At 42.8% G+C, this 16,788-nt stretch overlaps 1 protein-coding gene across 2 annotated transcripts in view; it reads left to right on the top strand.

The window, feature by feature from the left end:
* Nucleotides 1-16,045, top strand: part of pla2r1 (phospholipase A2 receptor 1) — a 31,128-nt gene extending 15,083 nt beyond the window's left edge. For both annotated transcript variants that reach the window (XM_084910650.1, XM_084911358.1), the window contains 13 exons: nt 571-635; nt 1,620-1,723; nt 1,808-1,944; nt 5,458-5,575; nt 5,693-5,832; nt 6,614-6,755; nt 6,957-7,192; nt 9,450-9,642; nt 9,768-9,902; nt 10,856-10,978; nt 11,054-11,230; nt 14,866-14,901; nt 15,143-16,045. In XM_084910650.1, the coding sequence (XP_084766776.1) occupies nt 571-635; nt 1,620-1,723; nt 1,808-1,944; nt 5,458-5,575; nt 5,693-5,832; nt 6,614-6,755; nt 6,957-7,192; nt 9,450-9,642; nt 9,768-9,902; nt 10,856-10,978; nt 11,054-11,230; nt 14,866-14,901; nt 15,143-15,360 (1,824 nt within the window). In that variant the 3' untranslated portion in view covers nt 15,361-16,045. The remainder of the gene's footprint in view (nt 1-570; nt 636-1,619; nt 1,724-1,807; nt 1,945-5,457; nt 5,576-5,692; nt 5,833-6,613; nt 6,756-6,956; nt 7,193-9,449; nt 9,643-9,767; nt 9,903-10,855; nt 10,979-11,053; nt 11,231-14,865; nt 14,902-15,142) is intronic.
* The last annotated feature ends 743 nt before the right edge of the window (nt 16,046-16,788 follow it).

Below are 16,788 nucleotides of genomic sequence, written 5' to 3'. Positions count from 1 at the left end.
TGTGTTTTCAATGATTTCTAATGTTAAACACTATTAATTCTCTTAGGACTAATTGGTCCAGCTGAGTAATCCTACTTCCTAATTGCAGTGATTTCAGTGAAATCAGGACCTTTTGAGGCATTTTCTTGTTTTCAGAGATCCAGACAAACAAGCCAAATGAATGCGGTTAATCACAGAGGTTTGTCTCCATTGAATGGGCCACTACATCCATTCTTCAAACAGTTTACGCACACACTGATTGTACAAGCATGAACACAATGGATTTCCTGACTCGAGTGTTTACAGACGCATAGAGACAAGCTAAAATGCGCCTCATATGTGGACCCTTTAATGCTCGAGCGCTCCCAAAAAGCCTTTTGGATCGGACTAAAGAAGTCTCTTGTGGCGTTGAGGCTTGTGAGAGGATAATGAGAACAAAACAAGGCAGTGAAAGAGGCCAAGAACAGACTAAGCAGGGTGCCTGAAAGGCCCCTCATGTCAGGAGCTCTGAAAAGCCAATCTTCCGGCCTGGTGAAGGATGGCTCGCGAGTTTTCTTTGTCATTTATTTTCTGTTTACTGTGTCTCTTCAGCTCTCGCTGGGCCCGACTGACTGGTGGATTGGCCTGTCCATTGGTCCGCCTGGACAGGAGGTCAGGTGTGTGGGGTTTTTTTTGGAGCTTGTATCCTGTTTCTGTTACTGTGAGTGAAAAAATGCTGATGTTATTTTATAAATGTCAGACGTGATTTATAAAATGCAGGTCTTTCGAAGGCCTGTGCGTGCTTTGAAGGTGTGGTGTTCTGTTTCAGTTTGTGAAACTTGTAAAAGCGAGCAAGAGGAAGTGGGCCTTACATGACTAAGGAAAAGCAGTATAAACAACTGGCCTTTAAAGTGGGGGGAGGGACATAAAGTGGGTGAAAGACAGTGGAAAAAACAGAAAAAAGCTCATTTTTTATAAATAAACTACCTACACTTCAACACAAACACATTAGAACTTAAACAGAAGTTGGAAAAAGTCACAAAATTGCAAAATATTTCAAACTTTAATAAATTAGAATTGTGAATAAAATTTAAAGCTAATCTTCACTGTCCATCACTTAAGTCTCTACTTTAATAAAGTGACTAGAATAGCTGCAGTGAAATCATCTGTGTGGTTTCATGAGGAGACAGTAACATAAATAACATGTTTCCTTCAGTAACAACATCATCTCTTTAAGTTGATGTTTTGATGTGGAGAAAATCACTGCGTTCGTACCTCAATACTGCATTTTTTTTTACAATTTTGGGTTAAAATTTGTCCAATATTTACATGGAAACATGACCGATATCGAGGCTCACAGCTGCAGCTTCAGGCGTTTGTAATGGGCACAGTTTGTAATGGGCACAGTTTGTAATGGGCAAATCTACTCCAGTTCACTTGTATGAGCATGACTGCATTTACTTATTGGCCAGCAGTTGTTAATGTTAGCTTTAAAGCCAATTATATTAAGTATGAAAACAGCAGCAGTGAAACCCTGTCAGTCACAGGTAATGAGGTGGAGGTTAGTGCCAATGAAAAATGGGGTTATTAAGGTGAGAACACTCAGGCGTGTAACAATCCTCATTAACAATATTTTTGTTTTTCCATTTATTCATTTGCAGGTGGAGTGACAAGACTACAGTAGACTTTCAGAAATTTGATGAAGTGGCTGTTGGCGATGATCTTCAGAGAAGAAGGGCGTGTGTCACCATGTCTTCTTCTTCAGGTAAGCGTGTGCACATGGAAACGCTTGCCCTCGTTCACGTGTATTACCCTATGCCAGCGCTGAGATCTGCTCTGTACGTTGCAGGGAAGTGGGCACTGAGCAGATGCAGTGATCTCCATGGATACGTGTGCAAGAGAGAAACTGTGTCTGTGGTGGAGACCCCCCGGGAACCCCACTACATTGGAGGATGCCCGGAGAAATGGCTGTACTTTGGACACAAGGTTCAGATAAACGCTTGTTGTCTGTGAAGGTTCTCAGTCATCCAGGTCATCGTAGTCTAAGGAGCTTGGAAAGAAAAGCGTCTGGACTTCTTTAAGTTGCTTGAAGACGTTTCACCTCTCATCTGAGAAGCTTCTTCAGGCCAAGAGTCAAATGGTGGAGAGTCCCAGATTTAAACCCAGTGGGAGTTTCCCCCCAAAGAGGGACAAAGGACCCCCTGATGATCCTCTACCTAATCACATGAGCCAAGGTGTGAAAACGGGTGTGGGTCACAATCAGCCAGGGTTTCGGGTGAGCTCATTGTGAAACCTGGCCCCACCCTATCATGTGATTTCCTGAGGTCAGATTGCCCAGGGTGTGAGTGGGTGTTAGCAACACGCTCAGACAAAAACTGGTTCACCCAAAAGACAAAACACAAACTTAACAATGTGGTGTATGCTGTACAGTGTAGCGAGGAATGCCCAGACCTCCACATTGGAGAGACCAAACAGCCCCTTCACAAGTGCATGGCACAACATAGAAGAGCCACCTCCACGGGACAAGACTCAGCAATCCATCTGCATCTAAAAGACAAAGGACACTCTTTCGAGGATGCCAATGTTCATATTTTGGACAGAGAGGACAGATGGTTTGAAAGAGGAGTGAAAGAAGCCATTTATGTCCACTGTGAGCGACCATCTTTGAACAGAGGTGGTGGTTTATGATCCCAACTGTCTGCCATCTATAATCCAGTTTTGAGTTCCCTTCCCAGATGCCTTAACACCCATGAAATCACATGATAGGGTGGGGCCAGGTTTCACAATGAGCTCACCCAAACCCTGGCTGAAATCTGGGATTCTCCACCATTTGACTCTTAGAACTGAAGAAGCTTCTCAGACGAGAGGTGAAACGTCTTCAAGCAACTTAAAGAAGTCCAGACGCTTTTCTTTCCAAGCTCCTTATAAACACTTGTTCACACACATGCACGCATATATTCAAATACAGATAATGAGATATTTGCATTAGTCTGTGGTAACTCTCCTAATCTGGTGATTTGTGCAAGGACACTGCAGCTTTCTAAGCTTGTTAAGTTGGCATATCTTTAATAGCAGCAGCTCATAATGTGTGCATATGTGAGCTTTTATTAATGTTGTTGTCAGCAACTAAAATTTCAGATATATATCTATAATACTTTTGTGCAGTGTCATACCTAAAATACATTATATCTTCACGTGCAACATTGTAATTTTTAGTTTATCCCACCAGATGAATTTATGCCACAGTCAATTGCTGCTCCTCATGTTGGTCAGGACTGAATCAAACTTGCACACAGCGATTGCCTAATGCGAGGATATCAGAGCCATTTATATGAGGGACCACACACAGCGGGCTATGATCTTAAGTGGGCCAGACCAGTAAAAATCCCCTTTCTGTCAGTGTAAATAACTTTAGCTGCATATTTAATCCCTGCAATAGCTCAGTATAAGAAAAAGAAGTGCAATTTCAACAGTTTAACCACATGTTTAAAAAAGCAACCAAAGCAATCTGTCAGCATGACTGTCAGGGCTTCAATTCTTAAAATAAATATTTAAAATTACAGAAAAAACGTCTGGTAGCTCATTGCCCAGACTGTTCTGTTATTATAAAGCTGGAAGTTTTTGTTAATTCACAAAACTTTTCTATTTTATTTATTTATTGTACTGTGGACACATTGTAAAAAAAAAAACCCCAGAAATTTCTATTGTGGATAGATTATATTCGAATATAGATTTATGAAAATACAGTTAAATGTCCAAAGTTTTTCCCTCCTTCACATTTTCCAAAGATGTCCAGTGGGTTGGGTTGGAGTATTGGCCGATTCTGACCCCCGGGCCTAATGTTTGACACCCATGGCCTTTCACAGCTTTCCCCTTTTCACAAAGGTGAGAAGGTGAATACTTGCAAGATAACTTCCCAAAGACCTGCAGCTGCGTTCTGGCCACTTCTCTACAAATGCATTTAGTTTACTAGAAGAGCTCACAGATGCTGGCAGGGATACCAAAAGCAAATGTGTGCAAGTATTTCCCACAAGTAGCCTAAACACCCTCGAACACCGAGTAAAAACCGCTACAGCGAACATGAAAGGCAGGAAATAATAGTCGCTCTTTTCAGTAAATCATCTGCTTTGGCAGTTACTGCCTCTCAAAGCAAACCTGCTGTCACCGCCCTAATCACAGAGGAACCGGGCAATCTGCCAGTTCAGTCACCTCAGCAATCTGTAACTGTTCACTGTTAAGTAATATGTACAGTATATCTTATTAATAAACTGTGTTAGGTGTGTAGGAAATTAAATGTTTGCATCTGTTGACAATCTGTGTATTGCACACTACTCGACACTGCTACCACATTATTATTACGAAGAGCAAACTGCACAAAAGTGGCTCATTTTACCGTCTGTGCTTCCTCTAAATTCCCAGCTGCATTTGGGTTTAAAGCAGGATGTTTGTGTTTCCATTCACTGTTTCTGGACTGTTGTGTTGTTAAAGAGCAGCCCCCCCCCCCCCCCCCCCCCCCCCGCTGACAGCAGTCAATGGATTTTTTGGCGTCATCGAAACATTATTTTGAAATAAATGCAATAGGAAAAAATCTGGTAAAGACTTGACACAGGATCTGAGAGATGCATCTGGCCCTTCAGTTCATCCATCTACTTTTCACTGAAGCTTCAGCAGAAATGTTATCAGTGGAAGGGTGGCTGTCAAGAAGCCATTCCTAAGGAAGGGAAACATGGAGAAAAGGCTGAGGTATGCCAGATTACACAAGAACTGGACTGATGAAGTGAATCCAAATTTCAGTGTTTACACAGAAGATCAGGAGAGGTACAACATCTGTAACATCTGGTGGCATCTGTAAAACACGGTGGAGACTCCTCTATTGTGGTTTGGGACTGGATTTCAGACAGGGATGTTGGGAATGTTGTCAAAATTAATGCAATTATGAAGGCAGAAAAGTAGCGTTGGAGTTTGATCCAACATCTAATGCCATCTGGAAAGTATCTAATTGTTGTCTTTCTTATTTTTTTTTGCCTTATATGCTGTAATTCCATGTATGTTTGTGCATTTAAAAAATTGCTGCAATTATTTCCTACTTTCCTCGAAAACTCCCAAAAAAAATGAGAGGTGGCTTAAGACTTTTGCACAGTACTAGAAGGGAGAGAAACACGATAATAACAAAGAGACTCAACCTTTTGGTTCATAGTTAATGGGGCTTGAACTCCTTAGAGAAACCTTAACTGCTTTCAAAATACAACAGAGACGCTGTCATTTCCTCGTGTAACGCGACCATATTTCTCTCAAATTGAATCAAGAAGCAGAGCTCTTGTTGCTGAAACTTTCCCTTTTTGTTAACCAGTAACATTGTGGTTACATTACCTCCTCCCTCCTACATGCTTTGACTTCTGTATCTTTGAGTCGTGCACACTCCAAACAACAGTCCTGTCAGTGATCTGGGAATACTGATTTGCATTCATGTTTTGTGTGTGTGGTTGTGTGTGTTGGCAGTGTCTCCTGCTTCACCTCCCTACCAGTCCAAAGGAGGGAAAGAGTTGGAACGATGCCCAGTCCATCTGCTCTTCTTTTCAAGGCTCGCTAGTTGCCATAGAAGATGAGATTGAACAAGGTAGAGTCTTAGTGAACTGCACAACCATGCGTCAATGATTCGCTGCACAATCACTGCCTGAGAAGACAAACAGCTTTATTTCCACTTTTTTTTCCTGTCATGTCATCATTTCTGTAGCCTTCATCACCATGTTTCTCCAGGGAAGCGCTGTAGGTGTGTGGATTGGGTTGCGAGATGAGGACACCATGAAATGGACCAATGGGAGGCCAGTCAGCTACACCAACTGGTCTCCAGTAGAATCAAAGAACCCTCTCAATGTAAGCTGTAGAAAATACCTGAAGTTCACTTTATTAACTGCTAGAACTGCTAGCATATTCTTAATATATGAGCTTGTGACTGTGTGAATATGTAGGAAGTACCTTGCTTTTTGTCCTGTGAGAGCTTAGTACATCCAAGTTACAGTCATTTTATATTAGATAAGGAGAAATAGCTCCTCCCACTGCTGTAAAACTGGCCCTTCCAGTGCAGAGATTTGAAGGAAGGCACAGATGATTAGGACATGTGCAGAGGAAGGATAGCAGATAAAGGATGTTGAATATGGAGCTGCCAGCCATTAGGAAAGGAGGAAAACCACAGAAAAGAGTAATAGATGTAGTGAAAGAAGACGTGTAGACTGCTGGTCTGATAGAGGAGGATGAGGGGAAAGAGTGAGATGATGGCAGGTGATCCACTTTGGCGAGCCCTAAAGGGAGCAGCCAGAAGAAGAATACAAAAAAAAAATTCATTAAAGCTGTGCAAAATGTATTCGTTCATCTCATTACTTTGGCTTTAGACACTTGGAGTATGAATAAAGTTGATTTGATTGCAGTTTTTGGGCTCAAGTCGTGACATTTTCATAGTTTAAGTCTAAAATTTTGTTTGACTTTATTAAATATACTAAAGTTATCGTATTAAAGAAAATCAGGTGATTCTGGGGCAGTCAACTGGGAGGTAGTGATTCACTGTTCCTGAAACGAGCTTGTCGTGAACAGAGGTGACACATGCTAATAAATGTGCTATTGTCAGTAGTTCTTTAGTAGTGGTTCTTTATGTTCTCAGCAAGACACGTGGCTCCAAGGATATACTGATGAGCCTCTGTGTACTGTCCTGTCCAACAACCACAACTTCCACCTGACGGGGAAGTGGTACGACGAGAAGTGCAGCGAGAGCGGGTATGGCTTTGTATGTCAGAAACCTCAAGGTAAGGCTCCCTCAGGTTCTTTATCTTTGGTTTTGGTTTTTTTGCTCTGAAGGTTTGGATGGATGGATGGATGGATGGATGGATGGATGGATGGATGGATGGATGGCAAAGCTAATTAGCGATCCATTAGCTGTGTATGAACTAATCCATCATGCTGAACCCTGAGTTCTCCCCACACTCCTCCCTGCTTTCTTGTCACAGATCCATCCAAACGCCCCACCCACTCGTATCACCACCTTCTCCCAGAAATTATTGAGTACAGGAACCGCAACTACAAGGTTGTGACTGGCAACCTGAGCTGGTACGACGCGATGAATAAGTGCAAAGGCCATGATTCTGACCTTGTGAGCGTTACAGATGCCTACCACCAGGCTTTCCTTACTTTCCTTGTCAATAGATTGGGAGCGCCGCACTGGATTGGACTGTACAGTGTAGACGTATGTGCCTTCTATCCTCTTATCTGTTATGTACTGTATACCTCTGTAGTGTGTTTGTGTGAGATATTACTGTGTGTATCTTTAAACAAATTCTTTTTGGACATACACAGACTGCTACCATACCTAAACGGCTTTCTTAGTTATGTGCGCCTGGTTAGCCTAAAGGCTAAATCACAATCACCAGGAGGTTTTTGTCAGCTGTTTGGGGAATACACATTGTTCCCTAGCAACTAGATTGTCACAGAGCAGTCTCTAGGCCTGTATGACTGGGGCCATCTTCACGTGATCCTACACACATCACACATCAAGTTAGCGCCACATGTTTAGTAGTCACATGTCTGCAAAACCTCAGTGTGAAGAGTTCAGAGTTATGCAGTACATTTTTTGTTAGAAAGCATTTCTACCAAGCTCCTGTCTTCAGATTTAACGCATTCAATTTAATTGTTATTAAGAAGGAAAACTTCAAAGATTTAACTTCAATTAACTTACATTTGTTGTTTTTTGGTGGTTTTTTTTTTAAAATGTTATTATCTTTTCCAGCAAAGCTCACTTTGTCCTTGCAGACTTTGTTTTTTTGCAGAAAAGTCCACTTCTTTGGACAAGACTAAAAGGTTACAGATCATTAAGCATGCAGATGAAAATGTTGCAAGTTGTGAAAGCAACAGTGAGAATGAAATACTGAACAAAACAATCAGTATTAACCTCAAAGCACAACCACATATGATGACACAAAATGACAGCACATCCTTATTGCTGAACACTAACAGAATAATAAGCAATAAACTGAAGACATTACACCAGACGAAGCACTCAGAGTGCAAACCTTTCCCAAGGCAGCTCACTCAGTGGACAGTATTTGCTTTTAAGTAAACAGTATTTGTTTTTGTACATATATATATTCACTTAAATGTACTTTAAGATCTTTGTAGTCCAGAAAAAATAAAGCATTTTGGGATCTGCTTGAAAGAAAGGCAGACATGAAATGCAAAAGTGATATCAGACATCAAATATGACATGATATTTGAAGGAAAACTAAAACGTGATACTTAGAATCCCCATACATTATTCTCTGTATGCATCTATGTTGTCGGTACAAACATTGGCAGTAAGAAACAGTCTTAAATAGCTCCATAAAGCTGTTGATCTGTTGATCTCAAAGAGAGGTCAGAGGTCAAGTGTGACATGACATTTTAAATCTTTATGCACTACTTTCTATATGTTACACACAACACACTTATAAGGCTTTTTGTGAGTTTTAAATAAATCATTAAGTTGGCCTTGAAGACTTCGGTGGATGTAAGCCAACCTTTAACAGCTTCTTAACATGAACCCATACTACATACCTTTTAGCAGAATGCATTTAAAACTTTTCAAACCGTTATGTTTACAACCAGAATGAGCCTCACACATGTAAACACAACCAAAAAAATATATCCTCCTTGGTATATATATATATATATAGTGTACTGCTGTCACACAGTTGAGATAGAAAGTAGGAAGTTGGCACACAATGCTACCTGTTTCAGTGTCATGGGATCTGATTTGTGACTCCTGATAGGTGGGGCTGTGGACTTCTGCTGACAAAGGGAAGTGATATTTAGACGTTTCTGGGTGTGTGGGATTTATCGGAGTTGAAGCAAAAGCATTTGATACTAGAGGACGTCACTCTAGTTGATATCGCTCTCTTATTCCTTAGTGAGACTTCTGTTGGCGTGTTGCCCATGTAGAGATCTCGTGGGCATGTGTTTTCCCGTCAGTCTTCCTAGCTACTGTAAAATATCTTGAGCGTCGAGACAAATGAACACAGTGTGTGTGAGGAGCTGATTTCCTCTATTATATGTATTTTATTAATCATGTTAAAGATAAGCCAGCTACTCATTTTTATTGTAGGGTCTGCCTTACAATATAAAGCACCTTCAAGCGACTGTTGTTGTGATTTGGTGTTGTATAAATAAATTGAATGAAATTTTAGTCAGTAATACATTGACCAGTGGCTAGATTCTCCCTCAGAAACATATATCTCCTTAAATAAAGTTTTTTGATTTTTAAATATATAACATAACAGATGGTTTTATGCAGTAAAATATAGAATAAAATGTGTGTTGGGCTGAAGAAATACACCTGACACACTGGTAGAAACCCAGCGCTAATGACGGTTTATCCACGCGAGCGTCAGCACTGATTTCAGGAACGTTTTGGTTGCTTCTTATTTAAAGTTATGTCATGACTGACACTTAGTGACTGTGCTTCCTTACAGAGCGGCATCAATTATCAGTGGTCGGATGGCAGCGACACAGTGTACACGCACTGGGACGCAGCCGACGACGATGACGACTTTGAGACCGGCGAGTGCGTGTACATGGACGTGAATGGAGGCTGGCGGCGGGCTGACTGTGAAACTCTGCTGCCAGGAGCCCTGTGCCATGTTCCCCAAAGTCCCTCCAAGCCAAGTCGGTGCTACTTCAGTGAAAATCCGTGCACCCGACATTGCATCTATTCAGCTTTTGGTTTCTGTAGTTCACAGCGGAATGTGTGAAAATACCCATTTCCTGCCTTCTCCTGCTGTCCCTCGCAGGCAATAAACCGTTAACCGCGAATGTGATGGCGTGTCCCTCCACATGGGTGAAATTTGGACATGGTTGTTACAGCTTTGAGTCCGTGGCGGAGAAACGTAGTTTTGAGAAGTCAAGAGAGCACTGCAGGAATAAAGGTAAGCTATTCGTCGGATATGACTTACAGTCACTACCAACGCAGCTGCTATCTGTTAATGTTTCCAGACCGAAAGCTGTAAATTACCTTATTTCTCAGCTGTTTTTTCAGACTGTGGCATGACGTGTTGCTTTTTGAGTTTCTTTAACCTGTTTTACTTTGTCAGACAGGTTCTATTTAAGTGATTTCTTGATTCAACAGGTCTGCCAATAATCAGGCCTGGGTGTGGCTAGTGAAATTAAGTGTGGTTAATCCCAGTTCATTCATGATTCACCAAGGAGAGGAACTACTTTTTCAAATAGGGACAAATAGATCTGAAGAGCTTTTTTTCCCTTAATAGCTGAAGCCATCATATTAAAACTGCATTTTGTGTTTACTCGGGTTATCTTTCTCTAATATTAAAATGTGCTTGTTTATCTGAAACATCCGAGTTTGACAAAAAATCTAGAAATCAGAAAAGGGGGAGATACTTTTTCACAGCACTGCAGGACCACATGCAGCACCTAGATTAATGAAGCTTAGCTAAACTTGGCAAGAAGTTCAGAAGCAGGATGAGACAACGAGCCTATCTCTCTGCAAAGATAACATCCACCCACAGCAATAAAAAGTAAAGTATAAAGTTAAGCTGTGTTTTGTTTTGTTTTTTGCAGCGGGTTATTTGTCTGGTATTTTCTTTGATTTTTTCCTTAAGACGTCTCTTCTCGCCTGCCAACTTCACAGTTATAACAGGACAGAGCCAAGTTGTTGTTTCACCCTGCTTCCTATCTCCTATCTCTTCTAAGTCAGGCTAGCATTCTCAGCTTATCTGCTCATATATTGCATTCAAAAATGAAGGTTAAATTCAAACGTCTGCCTTTTAGTAAGAAAGCAAATCAATATTTTCGTCATATTCGCATTCCTTTACAACACTAATTATCGTGAGTGTGTCATGTTTCTGTTTTTGTCACCCACTAGTCAACACCTCCGATGTCCTGACCATTGAGGATGAGACAGAGAACCGTTTCATCATGGAGCAGCTCTGGTCATCGAGGTTCCTTCCCCAGACCTTATGGTTGGGGATGCACTTCAATGTTGACAGTAAGAGTCAGTCACTTTTCTGTACCATCAGATAAACACAATGTCGTGTCATTAAAGTGAGGAATCTGCTTTTAGCTGACTCTATGGCCTGGGTAGATGGTTCACCAATGGAGTACACCAACTGGCCCCACAAAGGTCCAAACCCCAAGCTGCTGACTGAGGATTCCTGTGTCACTACTAGGGTAGTTGATGGTACTTGGCACTTTACACCGTGCACAGAGCAGCTTGGCTTCATCTGCAAAATCATCTCAGGTAACGTGAATCAGAGGCTCCCAAAATCTGCACCTAAGTCACAAAGAAAATAAAAGAACTGACATTATAACAAAAGTGAAGTACAGAGAAGATTAGATACGAGACATAAAAGTAAACTCCTTGTTCACTCTGCTGGAGGAAGAGTTGAATCAAACTCTAAATATTATTTCTACGTCTTTCAGCTCAGTGTTTTGGTTTTCCGACTGACAGCCAGTTTTCAGTGTTTTGGGTGAAAACAGTAGAGCAGCCAAACAGCTCCTTCTGAACACAAATCTGCAGAGTAAGCAAGCAACTATTTGGTGAAGTATTTTGCTTTCTCTTGGAAATCCATCCATCCATGCTCATCTGTGTTTGCAGCTCATTTTAATGCTCTCAACGTGGACAAGTCAAACTTCAAAACAGGGAAGGCAGGATAGTTTGGGATACATTGTAACACATTCATATATATACATACACAGGCAGACTCTTATATATACTTCTTTGTAGAAATATACATGTATGTGTACATATGCACATGCATATACAAAAGTGTACACATACACACACATTCACACACAAGCACACATACGTGAACATAAAATACATGATTACATATACACATGCATACATCATCCAATGAGATAAAAGATGAGAATAGCTAAAACAGAATAAATGAGGTGTCAAAGAGATCCAAAAGCCTTTGGAAATAGATAGGTCTTTAAATTTGATTTGAAGATTTCCAAAGAGGAAGAGGATTTTTTAAAAGAGGAAAGACTGTTTCAGAGTCTAGGAGCGGCAATGGAGAAAGCCTTGTCACCTCTAGATATTAACTGGGAGAGTGGAACCAGTAAAAACATCTGACCGGAGGAGCGCAGAGTTTGAGTGGGTAGGTGCAGGCTAATGAGATCAGAAATTAACCTGGAGCCAAGCTTGGTGGGCTTTAAAAACAAATAATCCATCCATCCATCTCCATCCGCTTTATCCGAGGCCGGGTCGCGGGGGCAGCAGCCTAAGCAAAGAGGCCCAGACCTCCCTCTCCCCAGCCACCTCCTCCAGCTTTTCCGGGGGAACACCAAGGCATTCCCAGGCCAGCCGAGAGATATAATCTCTCCAGCGTGTCCTGGGTCTGCCCCGGGGCCTCCTCCCGGTGGGACATGCCTGGAACACCTCACCCAGGAGGCGCCCAGGGGGCATCCTTGTCAGATGCCCGAACCACCTCAGCTGGCTCCTTTCGATGTGGAGCAGCAGCGGCTCTACTCTGAGCCCCTCCCGGATGGCCGAACTTCTCACCCTATCTCTAAGGGAGAGGCCAGCCACCCTTCGGAGGAAGCTCATTTCTGCCGCTTGTATCCGCGATCTCGTTCTTTCGGTCACTACCCACAGCTCGTGGCCATAGGTGAGGGTAGGGACGTAGATCGACCAGTAAATTGAGAGCTTCGCTTTTACACTCAGCTCCCTCTTCACCACGACGGACCGGTGCAGCGTCCGCATTACTGCAGCTGCAGCCCCAATCCGTCTGTCGATCTCCGGCTCCCTTCTCCCATCACTTGCGAACAAGACCCCGAGATACTTGAACTCCTCCACTTGGGGCAGGAACTCATCCCCGACCCGGAGTGGGCACTCCACCCTTTTCCGGCTGAGAACCATGGCCTCAGATTTGGAGGTGCTGATCCTCATTCCCGCTGCTTCACACTCTGCTGCGAACCGTTCCAGTGCGAACTGGAGGCCCTCACCCGATGAAGCCAACAGAACCACATCATCCGCAAAAATCAGAGATGAGATTCTGAGGCCACCAAAGCGAAAGCCCTCCGCCACTTGGCTGCGCCTAGAAATCCTGTCCATAAAAATTATGAACAGAACCGGAGACAAAGGGCAGCCCTGGCGGAGCCCATCACCCACTGGGAACGAGTCCGACTTATTGCCGGCAATGCGAACCAAGCTCTTGCAACAGTTGTATAGGGATCGAATGGCCCGTAGCAATGGGCCAGACACCCCATACTCCCGCAACACCTCCCACAGGACACCCCGAGGGACACGGTCGAATGCCTTCTCCAAGTCCACAAAACACATGTAGACTGGTTGGGCAAACTCCCATGCACCCTCAAGTATCCTCGAGAGGATAAAGAGCTGGTCCAGTGTTCCGCGACCAGGACGAAAACCGCATTGTTCCTCCTGTATCCGAGGTTCGACTAGCGGACGAACTCTCCTTTCCAGCACCCTGGCATAGACTTTCCCAGAGAAGCTGAGGAGTGTGATCCCCCTGTAGTTGGAACACACCCTCCGGTCCCCCTTCTTAAAGATGGGGACCACCACCCCGGTCTGCCAGTCCGCGGGTACTGCCCCTGATCTCCACGCAACATTGCAGAGGCGTGTCAACCAGGACAGCCCTACAACGTACAGAGCCTTCAGGAATTCGGGGCGGACCTCATCAACACCAGGGGCTCTGCCACCAAGGAGTTGTTTAACTGCCTCAGTGACCTCGCCCCCGGAAATTGGCGGGTCATTCCCCTCATCCCCAGACTCTGCTTCCTCCTCGGAAGACGTGTCAGTGGGATTAAGGAGGTCCTCGAAGTATTCCTTCCACCGCCTGACAATTTTCTCAGTCGACGTCAGCAGCGCTCCGCCAGCACTATACACAGTGCAGGTAGAGCACCGCTTTCCAAGAAAACAAATAATAAAACCTTGAAATCAACTCTATATTTAACTGGCAGCCAATGTAAAGATGTGAGTATCAGAGTAATACTCTCTCTCTTTCTGGTACCCCTCAGGAGCTTTGTGGCTGCATTTTGAACAAGTTGCAGGCGGGACAGGCTTGAGTGACAGATGCCTAAATAGAGAGAGTTACAGTAGTCAAGACGTGATGATATGAAGGCATGGATAACGGTTTCCAGATCTTTAGATGACAAGATATTTTTGAGTTTAGAAATGCTCCTGAGTTGGAAAAAACTGCCACAAACAACTGAGTTTATTTGTTTGTCCAGCTTGAGGGTAGAATCGAAAATGAAACCAAGATCTTTTACATGGGGATGTACATTAGCTGATAGTGGGCCCAAGTCATTTCTTATGAGACTAACAGAGTCTTGCTTACTGAAAAACTCTGTCGATGTCAGAGGTCAGAGAAGGGTAATCAGACTTGTTCAAACTTATAAAAAGGCAACAGTAAGTCAAATAACCACAGGTTACAAGCACATCTCTGAATACACAACAATGGGTTACAGCAGCAGAAGACCACACCAGGTGCCACGCCTGTCAGGCTACAGTTTGCGCAGGTTCACCAAAATTAGACATTAGAAAATAGGAAAAATGTTGCTTGGTCTGATGACTCTCAATTTCTGCAGCAGCATTTGGATGGTGAGGTCATACCATGGAATAAACAACATAAAAGCTTAAATCCCTCCTGATTTGTATTTACTGGTTCAGTGTGGTGGATTCACAGGTTTCTTTGTTTGTCTGTTTGTTTTATATATTTAGCTCTATAGAAATGGTTGGAAATCATTATTGAGACCTAAAATAAATCAAATGTTCATATTGATTCTTTTGATAATTGTTGCTGCACCGTAACATAACATTTGAAAGCATAAACTTTTCCTATTTATTGATCTTTGCTGCATATTCTCACCTGATGAGTTAAAAACGGTTGTGCATTTCTTTTCCAGATGGAAATACTGAGGTGGAAGTGAAACCGCTGAATGGTAAAGTGCATTTCAAGCTAAATATCTTAAAAACATTGAATGTTCTTCCGTAGGTTTGATATGTGTGAGGACGCTGTTTCATGTTGCAGGGCCGCGTTCAGCTGGAAGCTCAAATATGTGGTTAAACATGCTGACCGCGATTCCTGCTGCAGCGTTTAAGCCCTTTGCATGCTATTTAATAAGAGGTTCACACATTAAATTTAGAGCACGACTACATAAGAGCTGCTGTTGTGCGTTTCAGGTTTGCATCACGGTGTCATCCCCGCTGCTGTGCTGGCAGCGTTGCTAATCTTTATCCTGCTGGCAGGGGTAATGTGGTTTCTGTACAAGAGGAGCTCCGGACGTTTCCAGCGGCTCCCCACGCTCGGCAGCGCTTATTTCAGGCAAACGGACTCGCAGGCTACGGAGTCAGATGGAAACGTTCTCATCGCAGACCTGGAGCCTCCCTCGGGAGAGTAGCACACGTTGACTTGTTTCTTCCTCGAAGCCTCTGCTGTCCTCCCGTGCTCCGTCACCTTGTCACCGTCAGGTACGGATGCCGCGCTGCACTGTAAAACTGTGATACTGACTCCTCAGGACAGTGGTGAGATGATGACGGCAAGCAGTTTCGAGCGTGTCTCTAGTTTTCATTTACTCGCACCATTTAGGTCACCAAACACTTGCAAAAACACTTGAAGACCACGGACTAAGAGATCACACAGACCAAGAAGGGACGCTAAAGAGCTTTGGACTTGTTTGAAGAGGTTCCGTTTGATGTTATCCGGGATTTATTCTGTTATGATTTGTAAACAGTGTTAAGGAGAATAATTTAAGACATGCTCTTGGGCTTCTTTTCAGGGCAAAAAGTCACTTTCATTGTCAAGCATGAGTACGGTTCATGATAAAATATTCTTTACAATGATGCTTTGTTCATTCAGACTTCTGTTGATGGGTCTGTATGCATGGTACAGTATTTTGTCAGTATTACTTATTTTGTCATTTTTTATTCTCTCATGTGTACGTGCTGTATGTTGTTCATGACCAAATAAGTACCGGGAATGAATGGATTTGCTTGGTTCTGGCTGCTGACGCGAAGAACACCGTGGGATATATGTTTTGCACAGTTTTATTTGTGTTTTAATAAATCGAATTTGGTTGAATGGTTCCTGTTAGTTTCATTATTACTTACTTTCAATTTGCCTGGTGTTGTTTTCTTTGTATCATCACGTTAACCCCCACACTTCCTCTTAGATGGCCAACTTAAAAGATGCCAGCAGAAACCACAGTGAGGTTGTGCATCTCGTATTTAACTATGTTTTGTCTTTTGGGCATTACTGTTTTTACCAGAAAGAAATCTAAAAACTTAGATTGACGTGAGGGACAGAGATCAGAGTCCTTCCAGACTGCCGGGGGAATAATGTTATTGATATAGTAATGATGTAGGGCCATAAAGGTCATTGTCCGTTTTTATTATCAAAGGAAACCATTCGTGCCTATCGGTTTCCCTTGAATGTTATCTGTTATGTTTTATGATCTCACCCTGAAACAATTTCTTGATAAATTTCTTCACTGTCCTGAGGGCAACCTTTTTTTTCCTGACATGGTACCCTTTAAGTAATAATTTAATAATCACCCGGTGTTTTGTTGATCTCTGTAAAACACACAGAGGTCTCGGTGTGTGTGCAGTAATTATCGGTAACGAAGCTGGTGAAATAATAGAGAATAAACAGAAATTAAAGGACAGGTGATCAGCTGTTAGCTGTCACGGGACTTTCACAGTAGATGAAAAAACACCCGAAAGCCCGATTATTCAGGGAAACAACCGAGTGGGTGCGAAGTAAACCGGGTAAAATACCTTTCTGGGCAGGGTATGTGAAAGGAAGACGCCAGAAAATAACCAGAAAGTTC

The sequence above is a fragment of the Perissodus microlepis genome, chromosome 1 (assembly GCF_051167445.1).
Source record: "Perissodus microlepis isolate ML-2025 ecotype Zambia chromosome 1, ASM5116744v1, whole genome shotgun sequence".
In the NCBI taxonomy this organism is placed as follows: domain Eukaryota; kingdom Metazoa; phylum Chordata; class Actinopteri; order Cichliformes; family Cichlidae; genus Perissodus; species Perissodus microlepis.
Note: the sequence above shows the minus strand (reverse complement) of the source record. Positions and strands in the feature narration are given on the sequence as shown.